Source organism: Fusarium verticillioides, chromosome 2 (genome assembly GCF_000149555.1).
Source record: "Fusarium verticillioides 7600 chromosome 2, whole genome shotgun sequence".
In the NCBI taxonomy this organism is placed as follows: domain Eukaryota; kingdom Fungi; phylum Ascomycota; class Sordariomycetes; order Hypocreales; family Nectriaceae; genus Fusarium; species Fusarium verticillioides.
The window spans coordinates 3,910,880-3,926,540 of record NC_031676.1 but is presented as its reverse complement, the minus strand read 5'-3'; the positions used below and the strand labels follow the sequence as shown (position 1 = coordinate 3,926,540).

At 48.5% G+C, this 15,661-nt stretch overlaps 6 protein-coding genes across 6 annotated transcripts; 5 read left to right on the top strand and 1 right to left on the bottom strand.

The window, feature by feature from the left end:
- Positions 1 to 631: 631 nt before the first annotated feature.
- On the top strand, positions 632 to 2,577 carry FVEG_03730 (hypothetical protein). The gene is made up of 2 exons (XM_018891351.1): positions 632 to 727; positions 777 to 2,577. Exon 2 carries the CDS (start codon positions 970 to 972, stop codon positions 1,558 to 1,560), a length of 591 nt encoding a protein of 196 aa, XP_018747850.1. The 5' UTR covers positions 632 to 727; positions 777 to 969; the 3' UTR covers positions 1,561 to 2,577.
- A 355-nt stretch (positions 2,578 to 2,932) lies between these two features.
- On the top strand, positions 2,933 to 4,720 carry FVEG_03731 (hypothetical protein; the record flags this gene model as incomplete). Its single annotated transcript, XM_018891352.1, has 2 exons — positions 2,933 to 3,271; positions 3,338 to 4,720. 2 exons carry the CDS (start codon positions 2,933 to 2,935, stop codon positions 4,718 to 4,720), a joined length of 1,722 nt encoding a protein of 573 aa, XP_018747851.1.
- Positions 4,721 to 6,033: 1,313 nt separating this feature from the next.
- FVEG_03732 (hypothetical protein) lies at positions 6,034 to 7,677 on the top strand (the record flags this gene model as incomplete). The annotated part of the gene is made up of 1 exon (XM_018891353.1): positions 6,034 to 7,677. One exon carries the CDS (start codon positions 6,034 to 6,036, stop codon positions 7,675 to 7,677), a length of 1,644 nt encoding a protein of 547 aa, XP_018747852.1.
- Positions 7,678 to 8,627: 950 nt separating this feature from the next.
- FVEG_03733 (hypothetical protein) lies at positions 8,628 to 10,713 on the top strand. The gene has a single exon (XM_018891354.1). The coding sequence runs from the start codon at positions 8,781 to 8,783 to the stop codon at positions 10,509 to 10,511; it is 1,731 nt and encodes a 576-aa protein (XP_018747853.1). The 5' UTR covers positions 8,628 to 8,780; the 3' UTR covers positions 10,512 to 10,713.
- On the bottom strand, positions 10,700 to 12,108 carry FVEG_03734 (hypothetical protein; the record flags this gene model as incomplete). The annotated part of the gene is made up of 2 exons (XM_018891355.1): positions 10,700 to 11,680; positions 11,734 to 12,108. 2 exons carry the CDS (start codon positions 12,106 to 12,108, stop codon positions 10,700 to 10,702), a joined length of 1,356 nt encoding a protein of 451 aa, XP_018747854.1.
- Positions 12,109 to 13,576: 1,468 nt separating this feature from the next.
- FVEG_03735 (hypothetical protein) lies at positions 13,577 to 15,546 on the top strand. The gene is made up of 2 exons (XM_018891356.1): positions 13,577 to 15,172; positions 15,224 to 15,546. The coding sequence occupies exons 1-2, from the start codon at positions 13,814 to 13,816 to the stop codon at positions 15,275 to 15,277; spliced, it is 1,413 nt and encodes a 470-aa protein (XP_018747855.1). The 5' UTR covers positions 13,577 to 13,813; the 3' UTR covers positions 15,278 to 15,546.
- The last annotated feature ends 115 nt before the right edge of the window (positions 15,547 to 15,661 follow it).

The following is a 15,661-nucleotide window of genomic DNA, read 5'->3' as shown; positions in this document are numbered from 1 at the left end:
CCAGTGTCAATACCGGGTATGTACATCGCAACACCATGAAACCCGAAATGTTTATCAACCGCCAGAGGTACTAGCATGATCAGTCCAGGCTTGATTGCGTTCTTGAATTATGGAATGACAATCAGCTGATCTCTTTCGCGGGTGTAACAAAGCCTCAGAGCTGTCTAATAAGTGAAGGTGATAGATGTAAGACCTTCTGACTTTGGTATTCGGAGTCAGTCTCTCTCTCATCATATAATTGCGTGAAACACTAAGAATTGAGATATGTCCCATGATGAGGACCACGTGCTATACAAAGGAATGACGGCTTTTGACTTGACGAATTTATCGCTGGTCTTTCGGAGGTGTTTTCTGGGCGACTTTTAACTCCGAGTACGAGATGAGCCTGTCCGGAACCAAATGGCTTATCTGCTGGAGCAAGAGGCCTCGAGCAGTCTGGCTCGTATAATGCCAATATTGAGTTTGTACAACAGACGATGTGACGAGACCAAGTAAACAAACCCGGCATAAAGTCTCGCTAAAAATAGAGACTCAGCTTCCTTGGTGCCTGAATGCGCCAGCCAAATTGACCCTGTGACACACATCTCCCCGTCAGCGTGAATGCCCTCAGCAGCCTTATGCATTCCAGCAAGGCGCATGACACCGCAAACAATAGTCTCATGGCATTGTTTTACCAATTGCATATTGTTCAGTCGCAACCATTTTAAGATTCATCTGTTTTAATGAGGTATCGGAAGATCCCCCTGGAGAGTGATATTTGGCCTAACCCATTGCAGGCTCATTTAATTTCAACTGAAACATCCATGTCCAGGACCCGCACGCCATCGACTCCTTACAATATGTCTTGTCTTCCCTCGCCCTGTAGCTTTGACCAATCGTTCACCTCTCCCCCACTCGCTCTCTTTTTTTTCTCTGCCTTGCACTCACTCACTCACTCTCAATGAGAGAGAGCGTTGCGTTGGTTACAGGATGGCAGCCCATTCGCCTCAGCTCAACCGCCGCGGGTCGGTAGACCAGCTCTTTGAGCTGGTGGAGGGTCTCGACGAGGCCCAGATTCACACTCTCCTTGAAGACTTTAACAATACCGTCTCGAGCAACATTCCCGTCTCCCACGGTATCGACTTTTTCGAGCATCCCACGACGGGCGTGGCCAAGACGAAAACTGCACCTGCGCGCTCATCGTCGATTCGAAAGTCGTTTAAGCAACTTCCTAGATTGTTCACGCGCACGCCGAGCAAACGAGCTGTCTCTGCACCGATTGCGCGTCCGAAAACAGCGGCGCCGACGACGAAGCATTACAGACGGATTAGTCGGCCTGTACTACCGACGCTTTCGAGCGGACCGGACCTAGATGCTCTGCTCTCGGCGTATCTTGCGCCAGCTCCACCGCCGTCGTCTTCGCACAAGACTATTTCCCCATCGCGATCGATATCGAGTAATTCTACACTGAGCCTCGAGGCGGAGGACTCGGGCGTTGATTCACTGGCACCGCTTGTATTCGGTCGACCGCAGCGAGAAGCGAGCCCAATGGGCGATATTATGGAAGTGCTCTCGTTTTAAGCACCGAACAAACTATGGACGAATAATACCAGCCAACACGGCACTTGGACGTATGTCCACCACGATAGTAGTGATGCAACCACTACAACAACACTATTTGCTAGCTCTGCTTTGACATTGGCTCGGCGTTTTTCTATTCTGTACGATCATTGGAGGCGTTTTTAAAGCTGTTTGCTAGTCAGGTACTAGACTGTCTGTCACCCAAGGGGAGGTCCACTTTCTACTACCACGGATATTCATCCAATACTGTTTGTACTCAATGGATTCACGAATTCATTATAGCTGCCCAACTGCGTACCAATCAACTATACCCTTTCTTTGTTATGCATATGCTCCTTGACTTGAGGCTCTGAGGATTGTTTGCTGTAGCGAATTTGCCCGCATTGACTGTGCACATCGTCATCTCGTAAGGCGTTAGTGCAGTGGGCCGTGCGCCTCCTTAGACGACACGTCTTGGCAGATCTCGTAAGCCTGCTTCCTCTTGGGATTCGTACTGCTGCATCGTTGTTTCAGTGCTTGTGCCCTCTAAACAGACTTGAGATTGTGTATTAGGGGCCAAGGATAACTTTGGGAGACCGTTTTATCCTGAAGTATCGTGACTTGCTCCTGATTACCACGTGACCCTACACGGCGAACCATCGTTGACCTCAGCCTCTCAGGAAACCCATACCAGTGACAGAGCAAAGCACTCAACCACATTGTCAATTTTTCAACTTGCCAACTTTCAAGGATTCTGAAAATTAGATGTTTCGTCTCCCGCAGTATGAGCAGTGTTTGATGAGAATCAACAGATCATGGATCTTATCGAGGAGCTCGCAGCAGAGAAACAGCGAAGCGACAAGACTTGTAACCTTGCTTCTTCGTAGGGATCGTATTGCTTCTACATTTCTATTACAGTGTTAGTTTCCTACCTAAAAGACTTGAGATCGTGTATGAAGGGCTAAGGACTCATTGAGTAAAGAGTTTCCCTAAGTTTATCCTACACTACCTTAGGTGCCGTAAGTTATGCTAGACTACAAGCTATTTTACATTACCATCGGTTGTCCTAAAGCCACCTTACGTTTATTCATGTTTATCCTGCACTACCATAAACTATCCTAAAATGGCTTCAAGTTTATCTAAGTTCATCCTATGCTACTATAAGTTATCCTATAATCACCCGAAGTTTACCTGAGCGTTTGATGAATCAGGGACTTACCATCCCCCTTACGGTCAGGTAGCTTAGACTGTGGCCATACCACGTGACCCCACACTAAGGGAAATATCGTGGGCTCTGGGCCTGAGGAAAACTACACAAAATTCAGTGACAGAGCAAAGTCAACAAAATCGCCAACCTGTCAACTTGCCAACTTGCAAACTTCCGACTTCGAACATGGGACGCGAAGACGCTCCGCCCCCCGATGTACGGGCAGTCCTCGATGAGAATCAACAGATCATGAATCTCATCGAGGAGCTCGCAAAGAAACAGCAAAACAAGCCCGACGCTGAAAGTGTACACCCTTCCTACGAAGAGAACCTGCAGGGAGGAACCCTGCACGGGGAAACCTTGCTGCAACACATTCTTGACAGGATCTACAGGAACATCGCTAGATACGGTGATGCCTTTCCGCGATATGGGCAATGTAATGAAGCTTATTTCTACGACGTATGGCGAGATCTCCTGAACACCATCAAAGCTATCCTGAACCTGCCCCAGCCTGGTACCGACTTTGTGGGCGCCAGGATATGTTTGTTTTTCGGTTCAGAGCTCACAAGCTGCCCTAGTGTCCGCAGGTAGTATGAAGTCGACACAACGGATGATGATGATGATAAGCTCAAAGCGGATGAGAACCTTGCCGAGTTATATGAGCTTTGCACAGAGGCTGACGATGTTCTCCTTGACGCCCTACGTAAGATTTGGATCTGTAGCCGACAGACTGAATCCTTCGACTGGGTTTTCACAGAGTATCGAATTGATAGGCCGATTAGCCAGTCGGATGCTGAAATTGCCGTATGCCTCTCACTCGAAGAGTATAAGCGCCGGTTTAGTAAAAGACAGCAGGGAGCCCGGTATTACTATTCAGTACCGGACGACAAGGAGAACCTCAAACTATACACAGGACCGAAACCACGATGGTATCCAGCAGAAGGAACGGGTTTGGATCCGAATTTGATCTGGCAGGGGATGAAAGGAAAAGCCAAGCCGATCACAGCCGCTATTGAATATGAGATTGAATTTGTGGGCGAAGAACAGGATGGACGTGATAACATAATCGATTGGGTTTGCCTTTTCCGCCGCTCTTGGCAGTTTTGCCTGGACGCACAGCAGGTCGCGGAAGGAAACCTCGGTAACCAACGACGAGAACTCCTGAACACGATTTCACTCCGTCACCGCATCCCACGGGAGATTCAAAGAGAGATTCTATCTTGTCTCGCGGACCGCGACCCATTCCCTTACCTTAAGAAACTCGACATTGGGGCAGTCTACACCCCTTTTCCTACAGTCGGCGAGAGATGTTTCGAGTGTGAGCATCTGGATGAGACCTCGGCCATCAAGCGCACATGCCCCCAGGCAGGGTTATACATCTGGAACCTTGCATTGCGATGCTTCCACAGCTTTCATAAGGATCGCTTCAACCAATGGTCTCTGTGTAGTCATGGTAGTGACTGCAAAGGCCACCACGATTGCAACGACCACAGCTGGGCTGTTCTCAGAGATCCCGATTTCACTCTGTTTATCGAAAAGGAGGCTGCTCGAGGCAACGACGAGTTCATATCCCTGGATCAAGTTGGCCTAGGCCCCGTCCAGCATATCCGTCTCAGTCAAGCGGACGATGAGATTCGAGATAAACGGCTCCATCGAGGATCTCAGATCTACAGCGAAACCTACCGAGACTGGGTTATGACAGGTGCTCTAGGCGGCTTGGTAGACAGCATGCTCCACGGAAGAGCGCTTCTGAGGGCATGGAGGGAAAACCCCCAAGCTGGGACGACCATGACCTTGAGAACTGCCGAGTGGGCTGTTGGCCGGAACTTGCTCGTGAAGAGAGCGGCTGAGTTGGCGATCATGGACCTCCACTCGTGGCCGGGGCGATGCGAGTGGTGTCCCGGCAAGGAACTTTTTGGCGGGGAAGTGGCTCCCTGCTCTTCTCTCCAAGAGAGAGTTCGCTCCAAAAAATAGTGCCCAGGTGAGGAAAACCCAAAACCTTGCCTAAACCATGAAGATATTCGGTAATTTAGTACAAGTTTAGGGGATTCTTTACTAAGCTTATCCTCTTAGGTCTTGAGTTTCCTTGCTCCTCGAGGAGAACCTCTTTTAACCAGAGGCCAGGCAGTATTTCTGTCACACAATCCATATCATATTGGGGACGATTTGAGGTTTTGTAAGTCTGGCTCCAGGAACTGTTGGTTTAGGCAAGGTTAACTAACATTTGATACCGTTACTCTAGGTTCTATCTGGCTAAGAAGACCCACGAAGTATCATGAGAAGCGATTTTGGCATCGAAGGCGCATCAAGCCATCAGAGTTAGAGACCTCTGTCGAACGAGTAGTTGAAGAGTACCGAATGCCACTTGCAAGTGGCGGAAGGCTGGAGATATACTGGAACTGGGCTGGCTGGAATGTAAGAGTTTGTAATGAAGTAAGATTTGCGATATCTTTGCTAGAAATTGAAAGGTTGGGGTTTTGTAAAATCATCGGGAAACACGTATTTGTGAAGTGTCAAATCTGTAGGACCAGCAAAAAGGGGGTGACGGCAAGCGTGATACAACGCGACTAGGATGCCGTCATGAGAAAACTCGGGTCTACATGTTATCTCTATCTATTATCTTTCTAGGCGTTTAACATAATAGAAAATCAAGAGTTGAGCCAACCAACAGCTAACTTCTAAGTTCTCTGTGGTGCATACGATCTCAGCCACGAGGCTCAACTACAAAATCTGGCTCAAAACAGAGAGGGACATGCCACGCACTCACTGCCTTTCAAGGCAGTTGTATTTTCAGCATGCAATTTCTATTTGAAGCTGATGAGCCTTGCACTCGCAATAGGCCCCTAGATTTGACGCAGGCAGCTGATAGCATGCTATTCAAAAGAACCTTGTACCTTGGCTTGCATGAGTTCTCAGTCACACACCGGTGATTGCAACTTTGGTGGATTGTTGGGTTTACTTGCCCGCCTCTTTGTTCCTGCACTGCCCTATGAACAAGCCTGTTCGCTTTAAGACTATGTATGTTGGGTAGCTCGCTGCATGCTTGCTTAACCGATCCAAAGAAGTGAGGTAGAAAAGCAGTGCGTCACGCGTGCACCTGACAAACAGTGCTGCGGGTTAACACTGTGAATCAGAAGCTCATTTTTGTGTGACCTCCCGTCGTTACTAACCACTGGCCACACGACTGATAACTATCCTAAGGCACGAAGACTTTACCTAAGCCTTAGCACACCTTTTCACCAATCTTCATCTCATCAAAAACAACAGAGCACTAGGACGTCGCAAAGATGGATGACGATTTATTCGCCTACCAAGTCGACGGTATTCAGCGCAAAAACTTCCGCTTAACTAGGCGCATCAACAATCTAGCTCAGCGAATAGGAGAAACAGGAGACATCACCCATGAAATCAAGAAATTCGTCAATCAACTTTATGACAGTATCACTGATTTAGTCGACATTTGCGCCGAATACATCGACTCAGACATCCCGCATGATCCGAATATCAGTGAAAAGATTGCCTTTGATACTTGGCGTACGTTCTTTCGCCCTATTGAGGCGCTTCGTCAAATCCCTTCGTGTGGAGAATATGTTGCGGCACGAATGTATCTCTGTGTTGGATGGGGTTTCTGCCAGGCTCCAGTCAAACTTGGTTTCGACGACAATGACCTGGCCAGAGAAACAGAACCGCTGTACGAGTTCATCGCTGATCTTGATGACGTTCTCCTGGAGCCCTTGAAGGAGATCTGGACGCTCAGTGCAAATCGCGAGCGTTTCGACTGGGTGTACACGGATTTTGACTGCCCATCTTTCTGTGAAACGGTTGGAGCGCTTTCACCACAAGAACAAAAAGACCTTGGCGGTATCCGACCAAAGGAACATTGGTACGACCCAACAGAGTCTGGAGAATGGTTTCTTTACACAGGAAAGATGCCACGATGGGATTGTGACGAGCGAGACTACTATGATTGCAATTGGGAGTGGGAGGGTTCTGACGGCCCCATCTGTGCATGGCTAGAATACGACTTGCTGATCGATAGTGATCCTCCCCGGCGCCTCGGGCATGGGATTGATATCTTTCGCAGATCACGCCAATTCTGTCTGGATGCCAAGCAAAAGTCTGAGGCGCGTATCGGACGACAACAACACCAGGCCTTCCACAAGGCCACTCGTCACCGTCTCCCTGCCGAATTGCGGAATCAAATCCTAGGTTACATCGAATATCGCGACCCATTTCCTTACCTAGAGAAACTTGACCTCGTAGAGGCCTATGCCCCCTTCCCCAAAGTCGGCGGAAGCTGCACCCAATGCGATAACAGCAAAGAACAAACAGCTGCAAAACGAACCTGTCCCCAGAAAGCCATGCACGTATGGAATATGGCCCTGCGCCGGTTTCACACCTTCCACAAGATCAGCTGCGAAACCTGGTCACTTTGCTCCCACCACGACTGCAAAGGACACCACGATGACTACAGCTGGAAAGTCGACAGAGATCCTGGCTTCACCGCATATCTAGAATCTCAAGCTGCACGGGGTAATGATGGATTTGTTTCCCTGGACCAAGTGGGCTTGGGGCCTATGAACCCCATCCTAGTAGACCCAGTAGAAGACTGGATACGACACGACGCGCTATTCAGAGGCAGCGGTATCTATGAAGATTCGCGCGAGGATGTCCTCATGATCGGAGGTCTGGGGGGATTGAAGGATGCAATGATCCATGGACGAACTTTGGTAAATGGGTGGGAGGGGGATGACGGGCTACCGTATAACGGCGATGAGGAGAGCGTCTCGAGTAAGTCACACGCATGGTGGCACTACGGACGGAATTTATTCTCTGAGAAAGTCGCCAAGGGGGTTATGAGAGGGTTACACTCGGAAACTGACTGTGAGTGGTGTGTCGACGTGACGGACGTATTTGATTTGATCATGTAGGGCAAGGCGATACTCAGAATGTACAGTGTAGTACGCAAACCTGGGGGGGCTAGAGGATTTGAAGGGCAGCGTCGGGAGGACGTATTTGTCAAGTTATGTACGATATCGTCTCTATCAGCAGTCAAAAGTCAGACATGACTCTGGAAATACCGTTCCCGCTCCTTTTCCAGCGAGTCGAAGAACCTATGCTGCAACAGCTCCTTGGCAGTCTTCCCTTTCTCCGGCAGCCATTGGAGCATAGAAGAAGCAAAGTCCAGAAACACATCTTTCTCGTCCCCTGCTGGTTCTGTGATAGTGCCCTCTAGCTTTCGTGTCTGAACCGTATGATCTTTGCGCATGACTTGGCCTGTCGTAGAAATGTTGCAAGGTCAGCCTTTGCCATTCAAATCAGATCATAGCATCACTGGACTTACCATGCTCATCAAGAAGGGCCCTCACCAATACTCGTTGTTAGTCTCGCAACCCGTGCCCATTGGGCTATATATTTTCTGGCAGAGTCCTAGCTTGTGATAGATACGTTCCCTACTGGTCAACCGTTTTGGTGGCTCTCCTAGCACAGAAACGATCTTGACGGTGTACACCAACCATAGCGCCATGCGCCATATCCGTATAAATTAGAGTTCCAGTATCTTTGCAATGGTTAATACTAATGGGAGAATTGAAGGGTGAGCACTTGGCACAGAATATCGGAAAGGAACAGACATGCGATTCAATTCCTCCAAGAACAGACAAGGATGGCGTGGTACATGACTTGATCATGCATTGGATCGTACGAGCAGCCCCTTTGGGCATAGCAAACACTTATAATATGCCAAGGATCTAATCTGATAAATTTATTCGCTGTTTAGGCGAGTTGTAAATGTGTGGCGTGGTTAGATCAGATAAGATAATCTCAATCAGGGCATCCGTAAAATCTCGCAACATCCAATGGCCTCACTTTAGCGCTAGCCAAGACATTTAGGACGAGCCGACCTCGGGACCAACAGGAGAGAAAACTCTGCACACTCGATAAGTGAGTGGTTTATAAATATGACTCCCATGAGGAGTAGTAACATGTTTCATTCACATCTCCTAGCCACAGACCTGCCATCAAATCGTTGACCATGGATAAAACAACTCCTACCATCGAGCTTGATCAGAAGGATGATCCCAGTCCTCCAATAACGCCTCACGCTGCCCCAAAACTCCCCGGCGTCTTGCGCGTAGAAGCAGCAGCTAGCAAGCTCACAACTCCCAAACGATGGATCTTCTTCACCAGCATCTTCTTCTTCAGCTACGCCCAGAACCTGGCCTACCAGACACGAAACACCTACATCCCTTATGCTACATCATCCTTCGGGAATCACTCCCTCCTAGCTACCGTCATTGTCATCCGTGAAGTCGTGGCCTCTGCTATTCAGCCCTCGGTTGCAAGGCTCACTGATGTCTTTGGCCGTATCGAGATCTTTACCCTCGCTGTCGTGTTCAGCCTGGTGGGGACGATCATACAGACGTACTCTGGAAATATCCAGACTTTTGCCGGTGGTGCTGTGCTGCATTCGCTCGGGTACAGGATCTCCATCCTTACTATTGAGATCATGATTGCGGATTTCACGTCTATGAAGACAAGGCTGTTCTTTGCTTTTGTGCCCAACTGGCCTGCCATTGTCAACATCTGGATAAGTGGAGATATCACATCTGCTATTCTCTCAGTGGCCTCTTGGAAATGGGGAATTGGCATGTTTGCAATCATCAACCCGATCTGCGCTCTGCCTCTCATCATCTTAATGTTTATCCTCGGGCGTCAGACGAAGCGTTCGAGACTGGAGCAGGAGACTTCCTCTTGGACTACATCTCTCAAAGCAATGTTTTGGGAGCTTGATGTCGTTGGCGTGCTGCTCTTGACGGCTGCCCTAGCTATGACGTTGATCCCTCTCACGCTGGCAGGTGGACATAGTGCCAAGTGGAGGGATGCCGGCATCCTGACACCTCTCATCATAGGTCTTATTCTTTTCCCCATTTTCACCATATGGGAAATGAGAGCAAGTAAACCAATGCTTCCAATTCACCTCCTCAAGCATCGAACCGTATGGAGTTGTCTCGGCATTAGCACTATCTTCCCCTTTGCTTTCATGGTCATCGGAAGCTATCTGTTCAGCTTGCTCGTGGTATCTTACAACTTCACTATCAAAGACGCTACCCGAGTGGCGTTACTCTATCAGTTCTGCGCCATCATTGTAGGCTCTCTGCTCGGCCCGATTGTCATCAAGATCCGGCGCCTCAAAGAAATCATCTTGTCTGGCATTGTACTTTTTTTCGTCGGATTTGGACTTATCTACCACTTCCGAGGTGGCTCTGGGTCCAAATCTGGAGTCATAGGCGGAGAAGTCATGATGGGCATTGCTGGTGGCCTTTTCTCTTGGCCAACACTTATTCTCATCCAGACCGTGGCTCAACACGAGTACATTGGAGTCTTGATTTCCCTCGTTTTCACTGCAAACGCGATTGGCCAAGCACTTGGTAGTTGTGTGTCTGGCGCCATGTGGACACAGACTCTGTACAAAGAGCTTGAGAAGAACCTTGCACCATTTGGCAATGATACGCTGGCCTCAGCTGTCTACGCATCGCCTCTGACTGTTGTTCCCCAATATCCTTTGGGATCGCCCGAGAGAGAGGCCATGGTCATGAGCTATCGATACATCCAAAGAAACCTGAGTATTGTCTCGTTATGCCTCGTCGTACCTATGCTTGTTCTCGGACTATGCCTACATAACCCTACACTTTCCGATCAGCAAACCCAAGTGGAGGAAACCGTCGAGCCTCCAAAGGTGCAGAAGCAGAATACTGGTAACTAGCATGGACGTTGAAACCCAATCTCTGTGTCATGAATGCGAGCTCTCAGCCTCGGGTCTCACCCGCAACTAGTAAATCTATCTGGCTTACAATTTAGATATTACAACACAACATCCACCTTATCTATACAGCATAAATGTTAGGGAAAAAAACTTGTTCTATAGCTACCTATCTAGCTAAGATGAATTCATCATTCTTGCCTAAATAGCCTCTTCTCTGCCTCCTCCGTGCCATAGTGACCATAACTGAAAGCAGCGTCCGAATTAGACTTCCATCTCATGGACGAAGCGCCGAAGCTACCATGTGTTTCAGGCTGCATTGCAAGCTCCTTCATTCTTAACGTCTCAGGACTGTCTTCCCCTTCACAAATCACCTTAGCTTTATATGATTCCTCAGCGAATGTAGTAGGCCTGCCGACAGCTCCGTGCTCAATACAAATCCGAAAGGCTTCGTCATAGAGCCGGGCGCTGTGCGGTGCAATACAGACACCGTATTCATCTTGTAGAGTATGTAGTTGTGACAAGCAGGCGTTGAGGTTGGCTTCTGGACGGTGAATCATAGTAACGATGTTTTTCATGCCAAAACCAAGGTGTTGGATTCGCTCTCGACGATAATCGCTAGCTTGGAGTTGGGATGGAGGCAAAGAGCATAGATAGCATGCGCAGTCGAAACCGAAAGACTTTTTGAGCATAGGCCTTCTCTCATTAGATGGGCCTCCTTCGACATAAGAGATGGTAATCTCCTCTCCTGCCTTGATCTGTCGAATGGCATGGATGGTTTCGTGACCTGCCTCGTTGTTCCAGTTCTGGTGTGAGTTCGGCAAACAACTGTGATTGATGAGGCATATCGTGGGATAGACACCGCCCAAAATCGAGCCTGGCCCACATGGAAGGGCATTTGTTCTGATGATTCCGCTGAAAGGGTCTTTGCCGGGAAAGTTATTGTGAAGGGACAGAAACTGCCGCTGCTCTGACTTGAACAAGGCCTTCAGCCTCGGCGCTGCAGTTGCCTCCAAATCGCCTGGCATCTTAGTGCTAGCCTGGAGAAGTGGCTTTTCGCAAAGAATGCGGGTTCCAGCAGGAATATCAACTTTGGCGATGAGGCCTCTGCCTTTTCCAGGGATATCCCTGACTTCGAAAAGGGGCTCAACGGTGGATCTCGGGGGATCAGGCTGAGAGAAGATCATTAGAACAGAAAGGACATCTACACAGCTTTTTGACATACCTGTTCATAGAGCCCTAAGGATTCCTTAACTTCATTCTCAGAATAGTGACCGAATTCATTCTGTTCTTCTCGCCACGCCCGAACACGAAAATCAAAGAATTCGCAGGCAATGACACGCAATACGTCGATGAATGCTTCCACCTTGTACCAATTGTCATTGGGTGTAGAACGGAAGCTCAGAAACTTGTGGCCTTCGAGGGGAAGGAGGAGCTGTTCCCCGGCTTCAAATTTGATGTAGTTGTCCTTGAACTCGACTTCACAGTCACCTTCGTAAACGTCCGTGACGCGTTCGATGAAGTCATCCCACGTCTGTTGATCCTCAGCCTCGGAGGAGAGGCGAGGAACCATGTCAAACCCAGACGTGCCCCAGCCCATTGCGATAACGGACACCAAATCTGGACACGTACTGTTACTGATTCCGCGATATGACTAGATAGCGGAGGAATGTCGGATATCGGGGTAACGGACCTTGCTTTTAGATCAAACACCAGTCTCAAAAGGAAGTGAAAGGTAAGAGACTATCTTGATGCCTGTTGGTGGACGAGAAGGGTTCAGTGCTATCATCTATGGCATGTAGTTCTGTCTCAACCCAAAACCTGGCTTAGGTCTAAATGACGAATGGGTGAATTTAATCGGAACCAATACACCAATGAGATAAGATTCAGCACCTCTTTTTCTTTGCTAACTCGGTTTTCGGGCCCTCTAGTGATCCTTGTTGGGTTGCATAAACGCAGGAGGGTGACCGTGTGAGTTCTAGGTCAGTCAGTCACACGGAGATATGGTCAAGAGGCTCAATGTGCAAAGTCATGAACAGATGAGTTGATGGATCTAAGTAGAGAAATCAAGTCCATGGGAGATTTTATATGTAAATTGCAATAATTCACCCAACCTGCTGCCTGTCCTGCCAGACTGATCTGTTTGCCATCATCTTGATGTTTGTCCCATTTGTTATAATGCTTGAGTTGTAAGTTGGATGTGTTATTTGAAGTTGACTTATGACTGAGAGACGAAATCACGGAGAATCGGTCCAATCGATGGACAATTTCGTGGCTTATCTGCAGCACAATATCACAGACCAAGCTGACTCTAGCGGTGATTCTGTTTGTGGTTGCAATCAAAAGAGGAAAAGTGATTTACTTCATGATAGAGAATTGGAATGTAGCATAGACGCAGGCCAAGTCGCAAACGCACAAACAAAAGAGAGTGGCTCCGAAATCTCTGTTATGCAGACAAATACTAACAACTAAGCTTATCGACAATAAAGTATTTCCAAGCATGATCTCTCGATAAAGAAACATTCGATTCGGGCCTTAATGAAGATTTTGTCGTGATATGTCACAAGCGATTGGCCACAAAAGGTTTTCTCATTTGGCTAGGACGCCCTTTGTCTTGTCAAAGGCGGATATAACGCCCGGGTTTAGTCGAAACGGCCGTTTCGCACACCACCCGCTGCAAAACCTTTTCTTAGGCACACTCAGAGCTGAACTGACTTTTCTCATAGTGAAAGACTTTTTAAGCCTCCCTTCTAGAACAATTCTAGACTAGAAATGCCGCCGTCGTGCAGATATTTTTCTCTAGCTCCAACACATGTGACGCAATGCATCACAAACCACCGACCTTCCAAGGCCGTATTAGTTCACCACCCTGGTGTCTATCATCACTGCCTCACAGGAGAAAGATAGCACGGACATGAGTTACCCAACTATTACACCAAGCTTAAAGTCACGTAAAAATAATCCCGAGGGGAGCCGCATCTAAGAAACTCTACGCGCGCCTCGGCCGCCGCCGGCGGAATTCGCATCACGTAAAAGTTACCACTTAAAACTCCACCGCGCGGGATCGTCTTGTGTAATGGAATCCTCGCTATCAACTGCTTTTACGTACAACTTCTGCTGGTGGATTGTTACCCCAGCGTGGAGAAGAGGAGATTCCCCAGACCTTGGCGGTCCTTTAAATCTGGATCTCTGCTTGCTTTTCTTTTTTGCAAAAGGGCAGAGTTGACGACTCTGACCTGCTCCTTATTCATCTTTATTGTTGCTCTTGTTGCTATATCACTTGGACTAAGGGCTGAGGCTTCATCATGGATGCCATCACACCACAGACTGCGTCCAAGAACGCGACGAACAAAGACTCTACCCTTCATCCGGATCAGATCGCTCGCATCGACCATACCTACGACCAAGCCATCGGCACAGTAACCGACTTCGAGAAGCAGAAAACCGCTGAAGGCGAAGCTCACTTCCGTCGCTTAGGATGGAAGCGACTCGCTGTCATCCTCATCGTTGAGGCCATTGGTCTTGGAACATTCAGTCTTCCAGGTGCCTTTGCAACCCTCGGCATCGTCGCGGGTGTCTTCTGCTGCATTGCCTTAGGTTTCATGGCTATCTACACAGCGTGGATCATCGGAAAGATCAAAGTCTTGTATCCCTCGATCAAACATTATGGAGATATTGGTGGCTTGCTCATGGGCAGGTTTGGTGAGGAGTTGTTTGGCGCTATGTATGTGCTTCAACTTATCCTCATCACGGCCTCTTTCGTCCTCACTGGCAGCATCGCTCTGAACATCCTGGCCGACGACAAAGTTTGCGGCCTTATCTTCAGCGCTGTGTCGGGCTTCATGCTCTTCATCCTAGCCATCATGCCTTCGTTCGCCGAGGCCGCCATCTTGGGTTACATCGACCTGGTCTGCATCATGACAGCCATCGGTATCGCAGTCATTGCATCCGGCGTCAATGCCTCCAAACAGCCCGGTGGCATTGGTGCTTCAGACTGGTCTGCCTGGCCTGACCCTGATGCAACTTTCAAGGATGGCATGGTGGCTATCTGCAACATCATCTTTGCTTATTGCTTTGCCATGTACATGACTCCTTTTATGGATGAGATGCACACGCCCGAGGACTTTATGAAGTCTGTCTGGACTCTTGGAGGTGTTGAGATCTTTATCTATACCCTCAGCGGTTCGCTTATCTATGTCTTCGTTGGCAAGGATGTGGCAAGTCCTGCTCTCCAGTCTTTACCTGGCATTCTACCCAAGGTGGCCTTTGGCGTGGCTCTGCCCATGATCTTCATCTCGGGCGCCATAGGCAATACCGTCACAGCCAAATATGTTCATCTGAGATTCTACAAAAACTCGATCGTTCGGTTTGTCAATACGCCCAAGGGCTGGGTTACTTGGCTCCTTACTCTTGCTGGCATTACAATTATCTCCTGGGTTCTGGGCGAGGCTATTCCCTTCTTCAACGACCTTCTCTCCCTCAGTTCCGCACTTTTCGTGTCTGGCTTCATCCTGTACTTCCCAGCAGTTATGTGGTACAAGCTGATCTGCAGAGGCAAGTGGTATGCCAGAGAGAACATTCTCCACGCCGTTGCTTGCATCTTTACCTTTCTCTTCGGCCTCTTGGTCCTTGTTGGGGGAACATATGCCACAGCTTTGGACATCGTAAGTCCTTCAACTATCTTACTGAGAGCTTCTGACTGACACGTACTGCAGCAACATCATTATGAGATCGGAGCTTTCCGTACCCCATTTTCGTGCGAAGCATAAGGGACTACTACGGAGTTGAGGTGTACACTGTAGAAGTTAATATGGGATATCATTTGTTTACTGTATGAGCGTACTATATGCGAGGCGAATTCAATGACGTAGCAAGGAATGGTGTTCAAGTTTATTATGTCCATTAGAGTAGTCCTGATCACGCTCCCTCCAATGTACGCATCTTACTCATTCGCGTGTCCCTTAGCAGTAAAGATCCAGTATCAGTCATACGGCACTCTGGGGCCGAAGCTATGCGCGAGTGATGATCGACCTTGCCAGGTTTGCCTGTACAGCTGGGCAAGGGTTAACACTTGTTCGCTTACGGAGTACACGGAGGGAATTTGAGGTTAATAAGTAGTCTCGTGACCCATGTAATTGGTCAACGATGATCTG